This window comes from Salvia splendens, chromosome 1 (genome assembly GCF_004379255.2).
Source record: "Salvia splendens isolate huo1 chromosome 1, SspV2, whole genome shotgun sequence".
Taxonomy (NCBI): domain Eukaryota; kingdom Viridiplantae; phylum Streptophyta; class Magnoliopsida; order Lamiales; family Lamiaceae; genus Salvia; species Salvia splendens.
In genome coordinates this window covers 5656360-5674579 of record NC_056032.1, presented here as the reverse complement: position 1 = coordinate 5674579, position 18220 = coordinate 5656360, and the positions used below count along the sequence as shown (strand labels likewise).

The 18220-nt window shown below is 36.1% G+C and overlaps 2 protein-coding genes across 2 annotated transcripts; both read right to left on the bottom strand.

Moving 5' to 3' along the window:
* Positions 1-1444: 1444 nt before the first annotated feature.
* Positions 1445-11295, bottom strand: LOC121809864 (protein CTR9 homolog). Its single transcript, XM_042210695.1, has 24 exons — positions 11005-11295; positions 10002-10068; positions 9682-9876; positions 9120-9220; positions 8621-8674; positions 8411-8524; positions 8238-8301; positions 7437-7651; positions 7204-7288; positions 6343-6443; positions 6178-6270; positions 5792-5860; positions 5430-5522; positions 4955-5320; positions 4250-4330; positions 3994-4152; positions 3700-3795; positions 3516-3617; positions 3334-3441; positions 3025-3249; positions 2553-2819; positions 2399-2470; positions 1894-2187; positions 1445-1823 (listed from the first exon to the last, which is right to left on the bottom strand). Exons 1-24 carry the CDS (start codon positions 11143-11145, stop codon positions 1797-1799), a joined length of 3189 nt encoding a protein of 1062 aa, XP_042066629.1. The 5' UTR covers positions 11146-11295; the 3' UTR covers positions 1445-1796.
* A 1843-nt stretch (positions 11296-13138) lies between these two features.
* LOC121809855 (auxin transporter-like protein 2) lies at positions 13139-17539 on the bottom strand. Its single transcript, XM_042210683.1, has 9 exons — positions 17221-17539; positions 16905-17105; positions 16622-16807; positions 16423-16535; positions 15714-15897; positions 15503-15600; positions 14513-14720; positions 14177-14434; positions 13139-13608 (listed from the first exon to the last, which is right to left on the bottom strand). The coding sequence occupies exons 2-9, from the start codon at positions 17076-17078 to the stop codon at positions 13387-13389; spliced, it is 1443 nt and encodes a 480-aa protein (XP_042066617.1). The 5' UTR covers positions 17079-17105; positions 17221-17539; the 3' UTR covers positions 13139-13386.
* Positions 17540-18220: the final 681 nt, after the last annotated feature.

The window sequence follows — 18220 nt, the reverse complement described above, 5'->3', positions numbered from 1 at the left end:
CCAATTGTTTGTAATAAAATTTCTGTCAATTAACACCACCAAATAAGTTCGAAATCAAGAGTCTTATTTTTGGCTTCTTGTAGTGTGTATGATCAATGTGAATTGAGGCAAAGATTCTTTAGCTTGTCACTATTCTTCTCTTCTCAAATGATAATCAAAACACTTTTAATTCTTACAACTCATAGAGTATTACATTTGTACTACCAAAAAACTTTTCTCCTAATCAAAACCCTTAACTTCACTATCAACCTCAACTTAAACTAAACCTCCCACATCTCCAAAGACCAATTCTTGGCAATCTCTTATAAGATTTAGCTCTATAAAGTTTTCTTCTCCCCAACTTCTTCATTTTCTTTCCATGTTGAACATCTCCATTGCTAAAGCTTCCTTGCAAAGGAAGGTTCAATTCAACATCTCCAAATCTTGAACCAAAACCCGCCCACGGATCATCATGAGCTTCATCGTCATCGTCATCACCCCACAGAAGAATAGGCCTAATGACAGGCGAACCGCTATAATCATTGAAGTATTTCTCCAAACTAGTGTGCTCCATGTCGAACAATCTTTTCAATGGCGCGCTTCCTTCTCTCATTAGGTCTAACAAGCGACTTCCTTTAGATGAAGAAGTCGAAAATGAAGAGGAAGATGACGACGAGGAAGAGAAGTAGATGGATTTTTGGTAGTCAATGATCTGCCTTATTCTGATTTTTTCAGCTTCCTTTTGTTGAATGGAAGGTGGATCTTGATCTATGTCTTCTGTTATTTTGAGATTTGAAGAATGTGAAGGAATTTTTGGAATGCCAACGCCACAAGAAATTAATATTGGAAAAGCCGGCAATGGAAGTAGTTGTTTTAGATGATGACAATTGACAACTTATTATTTGATTAAGATAATATTGTATAATTTTGATGGTATTAAGATATTAATGTCGATAATGATTTCTTATAAAATTTTAAATTGCTCATCACGCGTGGAAAATTTCATGATTCAAAGTCTTACAATATACAAAATGGGAAATATATATATATATATATATATATATATATATATATATATATATATATATAGTTGGGAATAAGTGGTATATAATAAAAATAATTGAGTGGAAGAAAGTTAATGATTTTTTTATAAATTTAAAACTTTCACGTGATTTTTAAAATGTTTCAATAGTCATCCAATGTTTGATTTGCAAGGGTTTATGGCGCAATTTAAATGAATTTAGATTATATCTTAATGAATTACTCATATCGTCCTCATCGAACTTAATAAAAATTTTCCGCAAAATTTTATTCGTTCATAAAAACGTGGAAAAACAAGAACTATGGTGTGGAATGGTGCAAAAAAAAACAACAAATATCCTCGGGGAAGTCATGTCCAAAATTTATATTCATGGTATAAATTGAAAAGAGATATAATAATCTTTTAAATAAGACGATAGACGAATTAGGGGTGTCAGCAACTTCATTTCCAATGATTAACAATTAAATTAAGAATACACTAGATTTTTTTCCCTGAAAATTAGAATCGGAATTTGATTATATACAAATCTACATTAGATAAACAATAAATGGGAAGGAAAAAGGGAAGCTGATATTCCATAAAAAGCTGATATTCCATAAAAAGCACGTTTACACACTACTACAAAAAGATGTGAGCCTCAGACACTTCAATCTTCATCACCACCTACATTCGGCTCTCCATCGCTCATCTGCATATCAGCTGTCTGATCAGGCTCGGGCTCTTGCCGCCTCTGCAATGGCTCATCGTCTTCATCTGATTCTGATAAGGCCCTTCTTCATCGATTTATGCTTGAAGGTGCAGCCTGGAGGTCTCACGTGTCAGAAAAACACAGGGAAAAGAAAACCTAGGACGAGAGAGAGAGAGAGAGTTACTTCTTCATCGTCTACATCAGAATCTTCTAGCCCAGCTGCTGCAAGAAGATCTTGGGGAGCATCTTCTCTGTCATCGGCATCATTTGTCTCATTATATTGCTCTCTGTAGCTCGCATTGTTGTCATCATAATCCATCTCCTCCTGATCGTATGTCTCAGCCTCTGCTTCCTCAGATTCATAGCGTGATTTCTTATCCTTCCTCCTCCGCTTTCCACCTTTCCTCCTCCTTTGCCCTCCCTCCTCATCTTCAGTCGATTTCTCTTTCCGTTTTGAGGAAGAACTCTTCCATTGTTCCTTTACGAAAGAAAAATTATAAAACCTTTTAGCCAACAGAACTTTTTTTAAGACGGATATTGCTTAGATGAGAAAAATTACTATTGGAGGTATCAAGAAGTCCCCAAATATGATTTTTAAAAGAAATGCTTACAGAAATCTCGGTGCACGTGATTTATTGGTAATAATATGTGATAAAATAGAACAAAGAATTGGAGCAGAAACCGATTACCTTGATCCGCTGCAAGTGCTTCTCTTGTTGCATGACTTGCTTAAACTCATCCTCCTGCTTTCTTTTCTCCAACTGCGATTACAAGTTCGAGAAATATGAGTAAAATTAACAGAAGCAAAACTTCTTTAAAACATTAATTATCTGAGACAATCACCTGAACTTTTCTCTGTTCTTCTGCCTTTCTGCGGGATTCGTCAGCCAACTCCATCTGACGCATGACCTCCAATCTCTGCATGGTCTGCGTTTCTTCACGCTCAGCAAGCTCACAATGGACGTTTGCAGCTTCAAGCAAATGTTTGCAGTATGCAACATGAGTCTCAATCTTCTTCTCGTCAAAACCATGGGAGTGGAGGTTTGAGGCTGCAGACAGCAAGCTGAATACGCGAACAGCGTTCTTGAGCTCTGCTACAGTTGCCCGAATCTAGTGCAATGGAGGAACAGATCCATGTGTGTGACACAGAATAAAAACTGAATTACAAACGGGAAGAGTTGAAAAATCTATGTTATGATATTCTATTTAAATGTAAGGTGGGGCATCAGACACATCCATGGCATGTTAAACTTCTTGGTTTTGGGCAAAACAAGAAGCAGTTACATGAGAAAAAAAGATCAGGTAGAAGATTAACCTCATCCACAGTCCTTTTTGTCTTTTGAAGTGTTGACGTTGAGAACTTCTGTAGAGTAACTCCAACATCAAACCTCAATGTATAATTTGAAGGAGCCATGTGGATTGCTCTTAGTAATGTCTTTTTACACTCTTGCCATTGTTCTGCTTCATAATGTGTGCGTGCTAAGTAGAGAAGCACTTGACTGTCAGTGTTATAGAAGAACTTGCGGAGACAGTTTTGATACTGCACGGATGAGCGTGAGCATGATTCATTACAGGGTAAACATTATCTCATGAAATATTAAGTGGAAATTTTCATGAGTTCTACCATTTTCACAGCCAATGCAAAGTTGCCTTGCGCAAAGTGAACGTGAGCCACATTGATCCACACATCTGGCATCTGAACATTAAAAACTCCACTTGCAGCTTCTTGAACCTGCCAAAAATGAGAAAATGAGAGGATACACTTGGGCATATCAGTCATAAGTATTTAAAGAAAATGCTGCTGACCTGTGTGAAAAGATCCTTAGCAATATCAAATTGCCCTTTTTCAGCAAAAACCATGCCAGCACCATTTGCAGCATACAGATTAGCAGATTGCAGCAGAAGAACCTGCAAGAATTGTGAATGTAAATGAACTGGACTACAATACATGGCTTCAGTTCATTGAAAATAAAGCCCGTAGCCAACTTACCTTTGTGTATAGTTCCTTCGCCTTCTCATAATGTGTAGCTTCCAACTTGGGAGCTCTTTTCTCATTTCGATTTGCTGCAAAGTAATTCCAATTTCCCTGTAATATACAGAGGCAAGAGCGCAAGTTGGTTTACCACTAGTTGATATTAATAAATACAAGTAAATACATTTCTTTTATACTGCAGCATAATGAAGTTGATATCAGTGTTCAGCTTCACCCAAGGTAGAAAAGGCCCCATCAGTATAAAAGAAAAGAGATAGCATAAAAGAAAGGCCTTCTTAGTGTGTTATGTACCAGACAAACTGCAGCATAAGAATCTTTCGCATCAGTTGAGTCCTTAGCAGTCCGGAATGTTTCTTTTGCCTTGACCCAATCATCATTCTTTAGTTCCAAGTCTCCAAGCATTAGTAAAGCATCTGGGCACTTCTCATCCACCTTTAGTGCATCCCCAATCTATGAAAAAGAGCCTTGTTGAGTGAATGAAAAAAATAACCAATAAATGCAAGCATGTATATAAGAATACTAAGAAGGGTTTCCAGAGAATAACAACCATTTCGAGGCTGACTTGAACATTGTTTCGAGCTTTTGCAATTGCAGCAAGCCTCAAATAAGCATCTGTGTACTCTGGATACTGAAATAATTGAAATACTTGGACAAAGATTAATAAAGATAAGTTGCACAAAAAAAATAAGTGTGATCAATCCAAAAGAGAATTGCTCTTATTCAACATTCCTTAGATTATTTATCAAATATCTTCAGCTTCTAAGCAAATTACTATCAGTTAAAGTCCACAAGGAAGAAGTAGTGTCTGCTTAGTATATGATATAGCATTAGTGCATCAAAATTATAGAGAAAAACAAGGTTATCAGCATAAGATCACCATTCCTCTAGAGAAAATAATACAGCTGAAAGATAACATCAAGACATGATACTATGATACTCTAAGGTAACTAAGAAAATTAGCTGTTTATCACTCCCACTTCCTTTATTCTTACTAGATCAATTTATGTCATTATTTAAACGGAGGAAAATTAGCATGCCAACAATTCAATTCAAACATGGACCACGGAAACTGAGAATCTGGTTACGTGCAAACATTGAAAAAGGAGCAGAGGTGTTTAAACATGTTGCATATCATATTATAGAACTTAACATCAGACATCAACTTCTCAAAGACTAGACATTAATGTGTTCTGATATCCAATTATCCATCATAAGTGCAGTGACCAGAAATTGTTGATTGATAATTTAATACCTTATACATTATCATACGGTAAAAAGTGCTGGCTGATTCAGTGTTATGCAGCTGCTCCAGCACCCGAGCCAGATTAAATAATGCTGAAACTTTATCCCATGGAAGTTCAACAGATAAGCCTTGTTCCTCAAGCCGCTGAAATAATGTCAAGTCTTTGTATTGACGGATAACTGAGCTGGCATCAACAGGATACCGTACACTGTTAATTAAATTAGCTTGGGCTCTACGATTAGGGCTCAGTTGCTCATTATGACTTCGGGCTTCACCATTTGTACGTGCCTTGTTCAAAATAGATTCTCCTTCAGCATCAAAAAAGTTGCACCATAAGCCCTCTCCAAGTGCTTCCTTAAACGCCTCTGCTGCAAACTGGAAAAGAAAATGGATTTTATTCCAACATACACAGCTGGATACATCCCAGGATTCCTACCACTGCTCAAGTGTATCGAACTGGAGTATCCAAGAAGAGGGTACTAACCTCAAATTCTCCCCTTTCGAAATGGAGTACGCCAATATTGTTAAGCAGCTCTAAAGGTACTTCCTCATTCCCTCGTTTCAGCAGATTACGAGCCTGTAAAAAGTTGCAGACTTCAGTAAGCTAAGTTCTAAGATTCAATCTAGTAATAGCATCACTGGCTAATGATTTAGGTTTACTGATATCTGTACCTAGTATAAATCTTTTCAAAACATTATGTAGCACAGTTAGATAAATATCAAATAAATCTAAAGCAATAAAGAAGATATCACTATGTGCACAAAAGGGAACAATATTGAGCCATTGACATAAGACAACAGTGACTGCACAGTAAGCCGACAGCAGTGCACTGGGAAGGCACTTACAGTTTTAAAGGTGTCTAAGGCAGCATTGGCATCTGTTGAAATTAATAGGTCACCAAGATCCAGAAATGCCTGAAATCACGTAACAATATATGATTAAGAAGATATTCTCACACAATTTTTTGTAATCAGCTCAAAACTCCAGAACACTCATACTTCGTACTAGTGTTGATTTACATTATTACATAACTCAAATTCCACTCTGGTAATTAAACACTTTCAAGTCCCAACTGAGGTCTTGCTGACAAAGCTCTGGACAAGATTTGTACAGTATCAATGCCAAGTACTTAATTCAAGGGAATTAAAGAGGCAGTTGCATCACTTCAAAAACATATTTATGTAGAAACAGCTGAATAGAAAGGAAAAAAAACATAGGTCGGTATGATCACCTGAGGATCACGCGGATCAATTTTTGTGGCTTTCCTGTATAGTTCTTGGGCTTTCTCAGGCTGCTCAAGCTGAACATAAATGTGTCCAAGAGCCTACCCCAATAGAAAAAAATTAGTAGTTCCTTTCTAACAAATGCTGAAGTCATTATAAAATCCAATACTTACTTTTAATGTATCACAATTCTCTGGTAGAACCTCCAAGACCTTTTCAAAATTTGTCAAAGAACTTCTTAGATCTCCTAATTTGAGTTGCACTTGCCCCAAACCTATTTCAAGAGAGCACAAAGATCAACCACAGTTGTGGAAAAATAAGTAAAAACCTAAAAAGCTGATTGTATCTCAGAAAGCCAAGCAGCTATAAAACAGGGATATTTTTTAGATTAATGTGGGTCTTGCAGTCTAAGTAATGCTTGGATGTAACTTACCTAAAATGTCATATGAGAGTGTACTTAAAGGATATGGCTACAATAAGCAAATAAACCTCTCCTATTATGTGAAAACTTGTGAAGCTGTCTTACTGATATACTCCCTCCGTCCACCAATACAAGGGGAGTTTTGACCCGGCACGGGTTTTAAGAAATGTAGTAGAAAGTTGGTTGAAAAGGTTAGTGGAAGGTGGGTCCTATCCTACTTTTATATATTAGTTTTATGAAAAAATGTGAGTGAGATAAAGTTAGTGGAATGTGGGGTCCAATACCAAAAATAGTAAAAAGCAAATGGGAAGTTTATTGGTGGACGGATGAAAATGGCAAAATGAGAAGTTTATTGATGGACGGAGGGAGTAATAACTACAACATTCCATTAGAAAATTAAACATGTATGCTTTCAAATATTTTGTCTACAATTTAGGTAAAAGATTTATGCCCTCTTAACGAACAGAATGAAATCACGAAGTATCCTGTTTACAATCTCTTTTTCTTACCAACAGTAATCAGAAGGAATTAATAAATTCCTATAACAAAAAACATGTTAATCGGCATTTACTGACAGATATTCCACTGACATACGGCAAAGTAACCAACATACCATAGTAAGGTAATACAAAATCATGGGCACTATTGCTCTCCTTAACAGAGGCCATATAATACATTCCTGCCTTTTCATAATCACCCTGAAAACAAACAAATGTAAATAAATATGATCAGAACAAAATGAGAATAAAAAGGGAACAGTGATGATACATTGTCTGAACTAGACCAAAACTAAGTGTTCAATGAAGCACGGATGATACAGAGAAAAGCATGAATTAAGGAGCCAACCTTGCTGTGGTAAGAGCGAGCCAGATTGTAGTAAGAATGTGCCTTTGTTGGGCCGTGCATAGTTACCGCAAGCGCAGTTTCAGTCAACTGCTCAACAAGGAAATGTTGACCAGTGAAAAAGAAATGATTAGCAAGATAATTTAGTGACATGGCACAGTAGGGATAGATCTCAAAGGCTTGCTGCATCTTTTCCATCCCATGCCTAATATCAAAAGCTGCAGACATCCAAGAAGAGATGCGAAGTAAGGTTTCCAAAGTACACCAAAATCTAAACTCAGGAGATCATAAAGTGTCGAATTGAGGACCATCAGATATTCAGGATATACACAAGCAGTCCATATTTCAGGAAATAGAAATGACGGCTTCCACTATTTAAGAAATACATAGGATAGTTTCACTTAGACCTAGACCTATCGCATTAATTGTGGGGAGATGTTTACGCCATTACCAAAATTAGATTTGTACTTGTTGCTAGTGGCTAATCATGACACCTATCTGAAAAATGCATGTCGTAATAGAAACTTGCAGGATGAAAGTGCATATGGACGCAAATCCAGGATACTGAAGAAGGCTTTGTCTGGATTGCTACATCACCAGAGCCTGTTTCTACATGGTAGGTAATTATAATAGTATGAGTTTTTATCATTCCTTGGAAATCGAAAGAAGCCCCAATGTTTCTACTATATACAGCCAGTCTACCATGAAGCACAAGATTTTACAAATATAATGATCTGGTAAATATCAAAATTATCACAATATATGAAAATTCTGGACATCCTAGAATGGATCCAGAAGACTAACCTTCATTAGTTTGCAAATCTGAAATCCCAAGTGCAACAAGTGCTTCAACATTATCCGGGTCTAACTGCAATTTGAGAGGTTGTAAAACCAACCATAGTCAACACTAAGTCAAAAAAACGCTGTTCTAGGTATGAACAGTTTAGTTGATTCTCTCATGATTGATGACCACTTGCCTGTAGAACACGATGAAATACTTGCTTTGCCTTCTCAAAACGACCCAATTTATAATGGCAAAGAGCTATCCCGACTCTTACAGAGGGGGGCCGTGGATAGACTTGTAATGCTCTCTAACAAAAATAAATGTAAATTAGATGTCAGAAATATAAGTAGTTTAATAATTGAACTGAATCATCTTGCTCGAAATAGAGAGGAGAAAACTGAACCTTGTATAACTCAAGTGCTTCAGAATATCGACCACGGTTAAAGTGAACACAAGCCTGAAAAAAATATTAGAAAATTATTGTGTTATAAAAATGAGACTGCCATAAAAATCCAATGAGCATCGTAACATAGCATATGCATTCACATCGATACTGAGATGTGAAGATGAATATGACTGCCATAGATCAGAATGAATAACTAACCCTAAGATTATATTTAAGACATGGTTGCATGAATTCAAAAGAAGGTAGGATTGGGGGTGAGACCTCCTCAGTTGTTTTGATTTTTGACTTTAGGGTAAGGAAAAGGTACCCACGTTCAGAGGGCGACAGAGGAGACTTCAGAGCATTATTTTATGCAATCAGGCATATCAAAACATAGGATCAACTAATAGAGTATGTATGAATTATGGTGATGAAATTTAATCCCCCAAAGCCAGTAATGACGTGCAGTCTACAGAACAATCGATCATGAGATAGACCTAAAAATGTACTCAAGTACCTGTCCAAGAAGAGCTGGAACATTATCACGATCCCCATCTAATACAATTTTGAATGCATTGAATGCCTGTTCACCATCTCCCTTGGCCAGTAAAAGCTGACCTACAAGGAGTTAAAACACCCAGATATAAAGACAAATCCAATAACCACTTGGACAAAAAGAGGGTGCATTGGCAGCATTGCCAAAGAAAACAGCACTGTATTTAATATTTGTCACTAAAAAAATAACAAACTACTTCATCTGCATACTTGTAATTGTGTTCAGCATACAGACATAATTCCCACGAAGGTCAAAAAAATATTTTCCTACCCTAAGTAGGTATCTTGAGCAATCATTCTTGATATACCTTCTCGTTATTTTAAATACATTAAGCGGGTGATGAATTTTAATTTTTGTTAGGTAGTAGTAAGTATTAAAGTGGATATGCAGACACAAAAAAAGCTCCATGCAAGAGAAAGCAAACTCACCAATAGGAAAAAAAACAGTTAATTCATATAACACTTGTCGAGTCAGGAAAAGCTCGAAGTAGCACCAAATAACCTGTATAAACATAAAGGTTTACCTTTGCCAATCCAGGTTGAAGGTTCATGCATGTCAATCCTTGACGCCTTGTTATAATACTTTGTGGCCTGAATAAAATAATCTTCCTTTTCCCTATATTTTGTCTCAATTTTCCCAAGGTAGCTGTAATATGCCCCCAAGGCATTCAGAATTGCAATTCTCTCATACCTTACATCAGCGTAATATTCATCAATTTCTGCCAACCATTGAGATTTGGCCATTAGTGGAATTACTCCAGGACAAATAATGTTGATCAAAATAAAATATAGTAGTTGTTTGTTCATTAAATGAATATCAAAGTTTGAGTATTAATAGAATTACCAGGACTGGATCCTTCCTCCAATATTTGTTTAAATTGATCCACCTTTCCTTGTTTGAAGTACTCCCTCTGCACCCAAACGATCCAATGCATGATATTAGAATCCTAAACCATCTCATGACCAACAGTAACAACAAAATAAGCATTTATCTGAATAATTCAGTACATGGATCATATCTCTAAGAATTTTAAGGATGCCATTTTTTATAGTTTGTTCTTCTAAAGTGTTTCAGTTTCAGTTTCAGGCTATCATCCTCTTCATGTTCTAATTGCTATTCTAGACACTAGCTCATCAGAAGGTTTCTTATGCACATTCTGGACAAACTGAAAAGTGAGAATCCCTGAGTTTCTCATCTACATGGGCAGCCATTCTGACTATTGCAGTGCGTCTCTACTTCACTATATCCTCCTACCCTTATTTATAACAATAGCTTATCTGAAAAAAAAATCCTTCAGATTTCAGGGGGGCTTTACAAGCACGAGTTGCATAGATAACACATTCAATTTAATCAGTTTGAGTCCTAGTTGATTCCTTCAGCGTTTAATTCAAGCCCATCAATATCACATTTATCCCAGTGCTACTTCTTCTAGGTACTAAAATGACACTCAAAAAATTCAGAACACTAGTAGAGGCAAAACCTCTTCAGTTCCTCTCTCCAAGCTACTAACATGACATATACTCATGTCAGCTCAGCTACTAAAACAATATTATCGACATAGAGCATGCATTCAGACATGGTTTTTGTATGTGTATATTGATTTCGTCGATTATTATAGCAAGGAGGTATATTCTAGAAGTTGGCCCCTGATTAACATTGGCAAGGTCAATTCATACCAAATTTCTTTGGCAACTTTTATAGCTCGAAACTGCAAATTTCAGATATATGAACCTCACAGCAAGCAATAATCCAGCTCTATATACCCAAACTTTAATTATATACTCAAGACACGTCAAGAGAGCGACAACAGCTCGCATCGCGAGTTCACACTAAATTCAAAAAATACCGCGATTATGAGCCACAGATCGAGCGGCGCTTGCTCGGCCTTCAGAATGTCGAGTATGTCAGTGGCGTCGCGTGGAAGCTGATCAAGAGCCACCCTCACCTCTTCCTCCGAATTCTGCACTGGTATATAAACGCAAGCCATAACTTCTGGAATCAAATTTCTCAAGCCTCTCTCTCCGGCTAATTCCCCAAAGAGAACGTCTCTATTGGCCGGAATTGGGACCGGAAGACGGTGGCGCGGCTTGCCCTAGTTGAATTTTGGGGCGTTGTAGTTGTAAATCCGACGACGGATTTCCGGTGACTGTGTATTTATATGAAGGGCCGCAAAAGCGGATTCGGATCCAATTATATACCCGGTTTCCTTATATAACCCGTCTCGTGTAAGTGAACCGGCCCATTTATATGGTGCTTCAACAAGGCAGGCCCATTACTAACCTCCCATTTTGTATATGCAAATTGTATGTCAAAAACTTTAACCAAATTAACATTATGTGTGGTTTGTGCAATATTATATGTCCAATCTGTGTAGTCACTAGTGTGGATGTGTGCATTGAGTATTTTGGCTATAAAATCCAAATTAACACTACGAATTTCATGGTCAAAATGGAACCCTAATTGTTGAACCTCACAAGTCACAGCCATTTTGAGCTATATTTTATCACTATTATTTTGATATAAATACATGTGTATTTTATAAACTTTATATTTTTTTATTTCATTCGACTTGTCATTTTTGGTAATATCTAGATGCACGGCGGATCCAAGTGAATTAACTCTAATTCGATTTAGTTAAAATAGATGCACCACAAATTTATATAGGTTTTTTCAATCTTTATCTGAGCTTTTATGCACGTTTGAGAGTTCATGCATCGGACTGTCGTATATCTATTCAATTGAAATTCTAGAAAATTTATTAATTTGATGCAACTCTATAGTGCATATTGATCTTTTCATCTAACATTATAACTACTACATACATAATTAGAAACATAGATTCAGACAAGTCATTTCCGATGCAGCTCTAGCAATAGACGTCGGCGACGCCTAAAACGTACCAAAAACATTTTGTGACTTGAAATCATACAGTGCTTGCAAATTATTGCAACATCGTGGCAATGATGGCCGATGGATTTTGGTCATCGACATCGTTTAAGGGGAAAAAGAAAATTTACGAGTAGTATTTGTTGGAGTTTACATTTAGTTTTTTAGTTTTCGTTTTATTTGCTTTTGAGTTTATAGGGGTTTTTAAACGTTTATGATTAGCTGATAATTTTGTTTTTACTACGATTTTTACTTTATAATTATAATTATAATAATATTAATTTCGTTTCAAATAATTAAAGTTTATTTGATAACCTCTGAGTTCAGTCATTCTTATACTCCCTCCGTCCCTGAAAATTTGTCGCAATTCTTTTTCTGCACTTGTTATGTAAAAATAATACTAATAAATAGTAAGAGTGAAAAAGTGTAACGTAAGATACAACATAATTTCTTCTCTACATTATTATTTCTCTTATTTTATCCTCCCTCTACTTTAACTATTTATTATTATTATTTTTATAAAACGAGTGCAGAAAAGAAGTGTAACAAACTTTTAGAGACGGAGGAGGAAGTAATACTTATTTTTTTCATCAATGGGCATTTTTGCACCAATTTCATTATTTGAAAATAGTAAGTATAGTACTATATGACTTTTCTGGTTCAATCATTTTAAACTTATACGTTCAGTATTGAGCAATACTGAGCATGCTGGAATTAAATTTGAGGATATTCTCTCTCCTCTCCTCAGTGATTTCGTACACAAACTTAAAGGCTGGGGACAAAGAATGAAATAGGTTCATGCATGTGAGTCTCTCTCTCTCTCTCTCACACACACACACACACACACACACACACACACACACTTTAATGCAGTGTATGCATACACCGATAGATGCATTATAGAGATAGAGAGAGATCGCACGTGACAAGTTAAGACACAAACGTGCAGGGCACGTGAGTATGTTGGGCCACGGCCCACCTCCCTTATCCAAGAGAATCTTAACACAGAAACTACTCTATTGAGGTAAAAATCTAAAATTTTAATTTCAAGATCAAGCCCACATATATTAAATTCCAGGAAAAGTGGCGACATATAAGGGAAATAAAATTTTATATAAACTTTACTTAATTTAATTTAATCAGCCTATGCTTTCACAAGCAACCATCACAATTCAAACACTACAAACTCAACTAGAATTTTTATGAAAATATAAAAAAAATTAACCAAACGAAAAGAACACACACAATCACTTGTAGTCTATAGATGCGATAAGACATATTGCAATCAACCCACGTATATTACAAAATACAAAATATCAGGGAGAGGGTCCATTTTTTCCAGTCAATGGTGGATCTGCGGCGGCGCTTGGTGGCTGTGTGGCGGCTTGCACTGATAGCACTTGGCGAAGAGGCCGAACGTGTCCACTTGTCTGATAAAATTGGTTATACTTGCCCATCCACCAAACCCGAAACCGACAACCAGTATCCATAATACTATGAAGGTGTTGATAGCGTACATGGCCGACCAGCTTGGCATGAAGGGGGGTGGCTTCTCGGCCGCGTTCTACAACGTCAAATGTACATATTTAAAGAATCTTTTGATCAAGAGTAAAGAGATTTGAAAATTTTGGACATAAGTCTCTAATTGGATCAGATCTTGTCAATCAGTGTGGCTTACATTTGTATAAATGGGACTTGCATACTACTCAAAACATATAGTGAGCCAAAAAATTGAAATATGAATTTGACTAATGTGAAATTTACAGATAGAAATTCAGTAAATGTGGATTTTAGGTGTGACAAAAGTTGGGCCAATTTAGATTTAAAAGTGAGGCCAGCTCATATGGGGACATAACACATCTAGACTGTAGCATATAACTAAATAGAAAATGACTTGCCACCTATATATCTTATGGTATTAGAAAATTTCCAAATCTTTGCATTTAATGCCACTGCTTATATTTATTGTCTCTCTACTTAGGCCTCTTAGCCACTACTCTTCCCTTTATACGAGGTCGATATTTTGTATATTTAATTATTTTTTATGTCTAATAAATTTGTAACTATAATATCGTAAATATAGCACTTAATGATCGATGACACAAGATATTAGGTGAAGTATAAGTATGTACCTGACGAGCCGAGGCTTTTCGATAAGTGAGCATATGAGCAACGGAGGGAATTACGTAGACGGTGAAGCTCACGAGAAGGGCTCCCACGGCAGAGTTGATCGGACCGAAGAATGGGAAGATGATGGCCAAGAACCATATTGGGATCACGACGGGCAACCTAGCAAGTGCCCTAAGGCATATGCTCTTAGTGTCGTGCATCCCGATCACCTTCTCCCACACGAAGTAGAGTGGTGTGCACGCGAATCCGAATGTGATGAACTGAGATTTTGAGTAAATAGTTAGCACTCAACGAGATATATGCAATCATAAAAGCATTAAAATGGACAAGATAGGCACCTGGTGGATAAGCATAAGGATGACAGCGGCATCACGCCACGCGTTTTTCGGAAGGAGGGAGAAAGCGTTGGAGTGATTCAAAAGCTCGTCGCCAAACGCCCAATACACGGCGGAGGACGATGGCAGGGTCAGGGTGAAAACGTATAATGTGGCGTACAAGTAGATGAATTTAAACTTTTGAGGTTTCCACATCGCGTGCATAATTTCACTGTCATTCGAAAACGATAATTATACTTCCAAATCATAGACAAAATACACTCAATGAGTATTTCAATAAACCGAATATCACACGATAAAGATGCAAGAATCCAATTACTACTATAGAATAATTTTTGTTCAATAATTCTATGATGCAAAAGTCTTATAAAAGGAAGGGCAAATTTGACATTCTAATCCACAATTAAAATCCCTAAAATGCCCTTACATCTCTCACATGTTCTAGTAAAACTACCATACATTCACACAAATATTTTAAATTAAGACAAAAACCTATAGGAAAATTAAACACTTATATAATTAGAAACCATTTTTCTCGTAAGACTCATTTACCACTAACAATATTTTAACTACTTTTTTTTTATTAAGTTTCACTTTATCAATTGTGTATTAAAACATGTGTCTTTTCAAGTTTTTAACCCATGCCATTTTCAAGTTTTTATTTATAAATCCACCACTTAAAATGCCCTCATTTCCTTCCCATGTAGTAAAACAACCCAAACATTCACACAAATGTCTGAAAAAATGAGATAAAAACTCAAATTCAGTTACTGACCACAATGCTAATGTGTTTTTCTCTTTTCTTCCTGAACCCAAACATTTTTTTTTAAAAAAAAAGTAGTAAATAAATAATTATGTCAGTTTTTAGAATCCACAGGCAGCCGGCAAAAGCTGCTTAATAGAAGCCAGAAGAAGAGAAGCCAACAAACACACACTCAAACAAGCAATAAGTATATACACATTTATAGAGAGGAGAGAAAAAAAAAAGCTTACACAGTCACAGCATGGCCACCAAATGTATACAGTATATTAGTGGCACCGGTGAAGTAAAGCACAAGTTTCTTAGCCCCAGAGTGGTGCACATCCTCAGCCTATTCAAAAATCCAACATTATTACAACAACAAAAATAGAAATTTGGTTCTACCACCAAAACGAGACGGGGTTTAGAGCCCCGTTTAGTTTTTTTTTTTTTTTTTCGTTTTACCTGGCCATGAACCAGTGCTGCAATAGTCATGTACCAAGCAGTGTAAGTAGTCATCCCAAGTCCTAGAAACGACCAAATTCGGTAGTTGTGGAAAGATGGGATGAAAACTGTAGTAGCACAACATGCTCCAAATATGTATGTCCAAGTCCTCTTGTCCAAATGATCATTAACATAGTATATGTTGCTGTGTCAAAAAATTCAACAACAAATGTGTCAAGATTCCATCTTTTTGTCAAAAAAAATCAAATGGGGTCTCTCTAAATCCGATTAATTTTAGAATTAGACCAGTTACAATACCTAATAAATGTGTGATACTTTTTTATTATCAAGATTCCATCTCTATTTCAAGAAAATTAAAAGGGTATCTTTTTTATTACATGGGATACAGCTTATTTTGGAGTAGAGGATAAATTACAAAAACTAACAAAAAGCATTTAATTTCTTCACAATCAAGATTCAATATCTAATTCAAGAAAATAAAAGGGGTTTATCTAAATATATTTGCTACATGGGATACGGCTCAATTTCGGATTACAGGATAGATCTGAAGTCTTGTAATAAACTACAGCTGTAAATAAATCTGAGTAATTTTTTTTATCATCAAGATTCGATTTTTATTTCAAGAAAATAAAAAGGGGGGTATCAAAATCCATTTAATTGAAATGGGGCATGAGTAGAATTTGGGATAGAGTGAGAAAATAAAAATCACCTGGCGCAGCCGATGAGTTGGATGACAGAGCCAAAGAGGAGGAAAGTGCAATTAAAGGCTAATCCAACGGCTTTCCAGTATGGACCGAGTAATCCATCCAGCACTTCAAACCACTGTTCAAAAAAGTGAAAATAAAAAAAATATTAGTAGAGTACTAGAATGGATAGTTAAAATTGTTTTTTAGTGGATATTTTCAGACCTGTATGACATGATTCTTGAAGCTTACACCTTCTTTCTCCTTTCTGCTGCGATACTCAATGTACAAAACACTGATTAAATAAGCAGTCCAGCTCCCAACCAACCCATAAAATATTTGAAATATTATTCCAGACAGCATCCCAAGTTGGGAGAAGGAATAGGGAAGCGTCAGCAACACTTGAGCAACCTTGGCAGTCAAAATTAAACAATTCAATTTTTATAAATATATGGAAGAAGAAGAAGAAGAAGAAGAAGAAGAAGAAGAAAAAGGGTTTACTACTTACTTGGTTGGAGGAGCAGCTGAACCAGGCGTCCCAGGCGGAGCCGCCGTGCCAGAGGGCGTTTTTCACGCTGAAAATGGGCTGATCCTCCGCCTGCTCAGCCGCCTCCTTGCCGTCATTCTCAGCATCGTTGAAGGTCGAGACAATGGCTTCCTCTCCTTGCTTCTCCGACAACATTGTGCTTTTTCCCTTTTTAAGACAGATCTGATGAGTGAACAAAACAGACAAGGAATAATCAGATAGTAACAAGAAAACGAAAGCCCAGAAAGAAACTCACAGATCCAAAACAAAAATAAAAAGAGGAGGAGAAAGACAAGACCTTGTTTGTTTTTTGTATTTGAAATTTCCTCAATCTCAAAAAATGGATGATGATGATGATGGATGGTTTTTATGCAGCAGCGAAGGTTGAGGGGTTGTTCATATCAAGAATTTGAGGTGTTATTAAATGAGAAAAATTGTTGCGCTGTATGATTTTTCTGCAGAAGCCACAAATATCAAAGTGCGCTCTTCTTCAAGAATTTCTGGTGAAGGCGGCGAGAATTACCTCAAAAGGAGTGAAAGAAATCTAGCTAGCAGAGGCGAGAGAAATAGAGTGAAAGAGGGAGGGAGGGAGGGAGGGAGAGAGAGGTGAGTGAGGAGCAAAAAGAGGACTTTCTGCTACTATTAAAAGAGCACATATTTATAAGTAATTAAACAACTAGGCTTGGACTCTGTGTCACTATCTTTCAATCCTTTAATATAGTATTTGATAAATTAATATAGTATTTGTTAATAATTGAGTATTCGATAATAATTGAGTCATTTTCGTTATTAATAAATATCAATGCATTCCTTCTCACTTATTTTATTTTATCTCTCTACCTATTTCATTTCTTATTTTATTCTTTTTTTACTCAACTCACTTAATACAAATTTTTCTTAATCTCTGTACCGAAAAAAAAAATCTCCACTACTATAGGAACGGAGGGAGTAAGAAATAGCATAGTTTAAAAAATTGTGGAATATGGATTTACTTTTATATACTACTCTCTCACTTCCCCATTAATTGACACTAACTTTTTTTTTATCGATTATCCCCAATTAATTGACACATTTACTTTTCGCTACTTTTGGTAATTGATCTCACATTTCACTAACTCAGTTTACTCATATTTTATTATAAAATTAATATATAAATAGTATCCACATTCCACTAATTTTTTTCACTACATTTCTTAAAATCCGTGTCAAATCAAATGGTGTCAATTAATGGGAGACAAAGGAATTATATAGTAGTATATTGTGAGGTCAATTACCAAAAATAGTGAAAATAAGTGTGA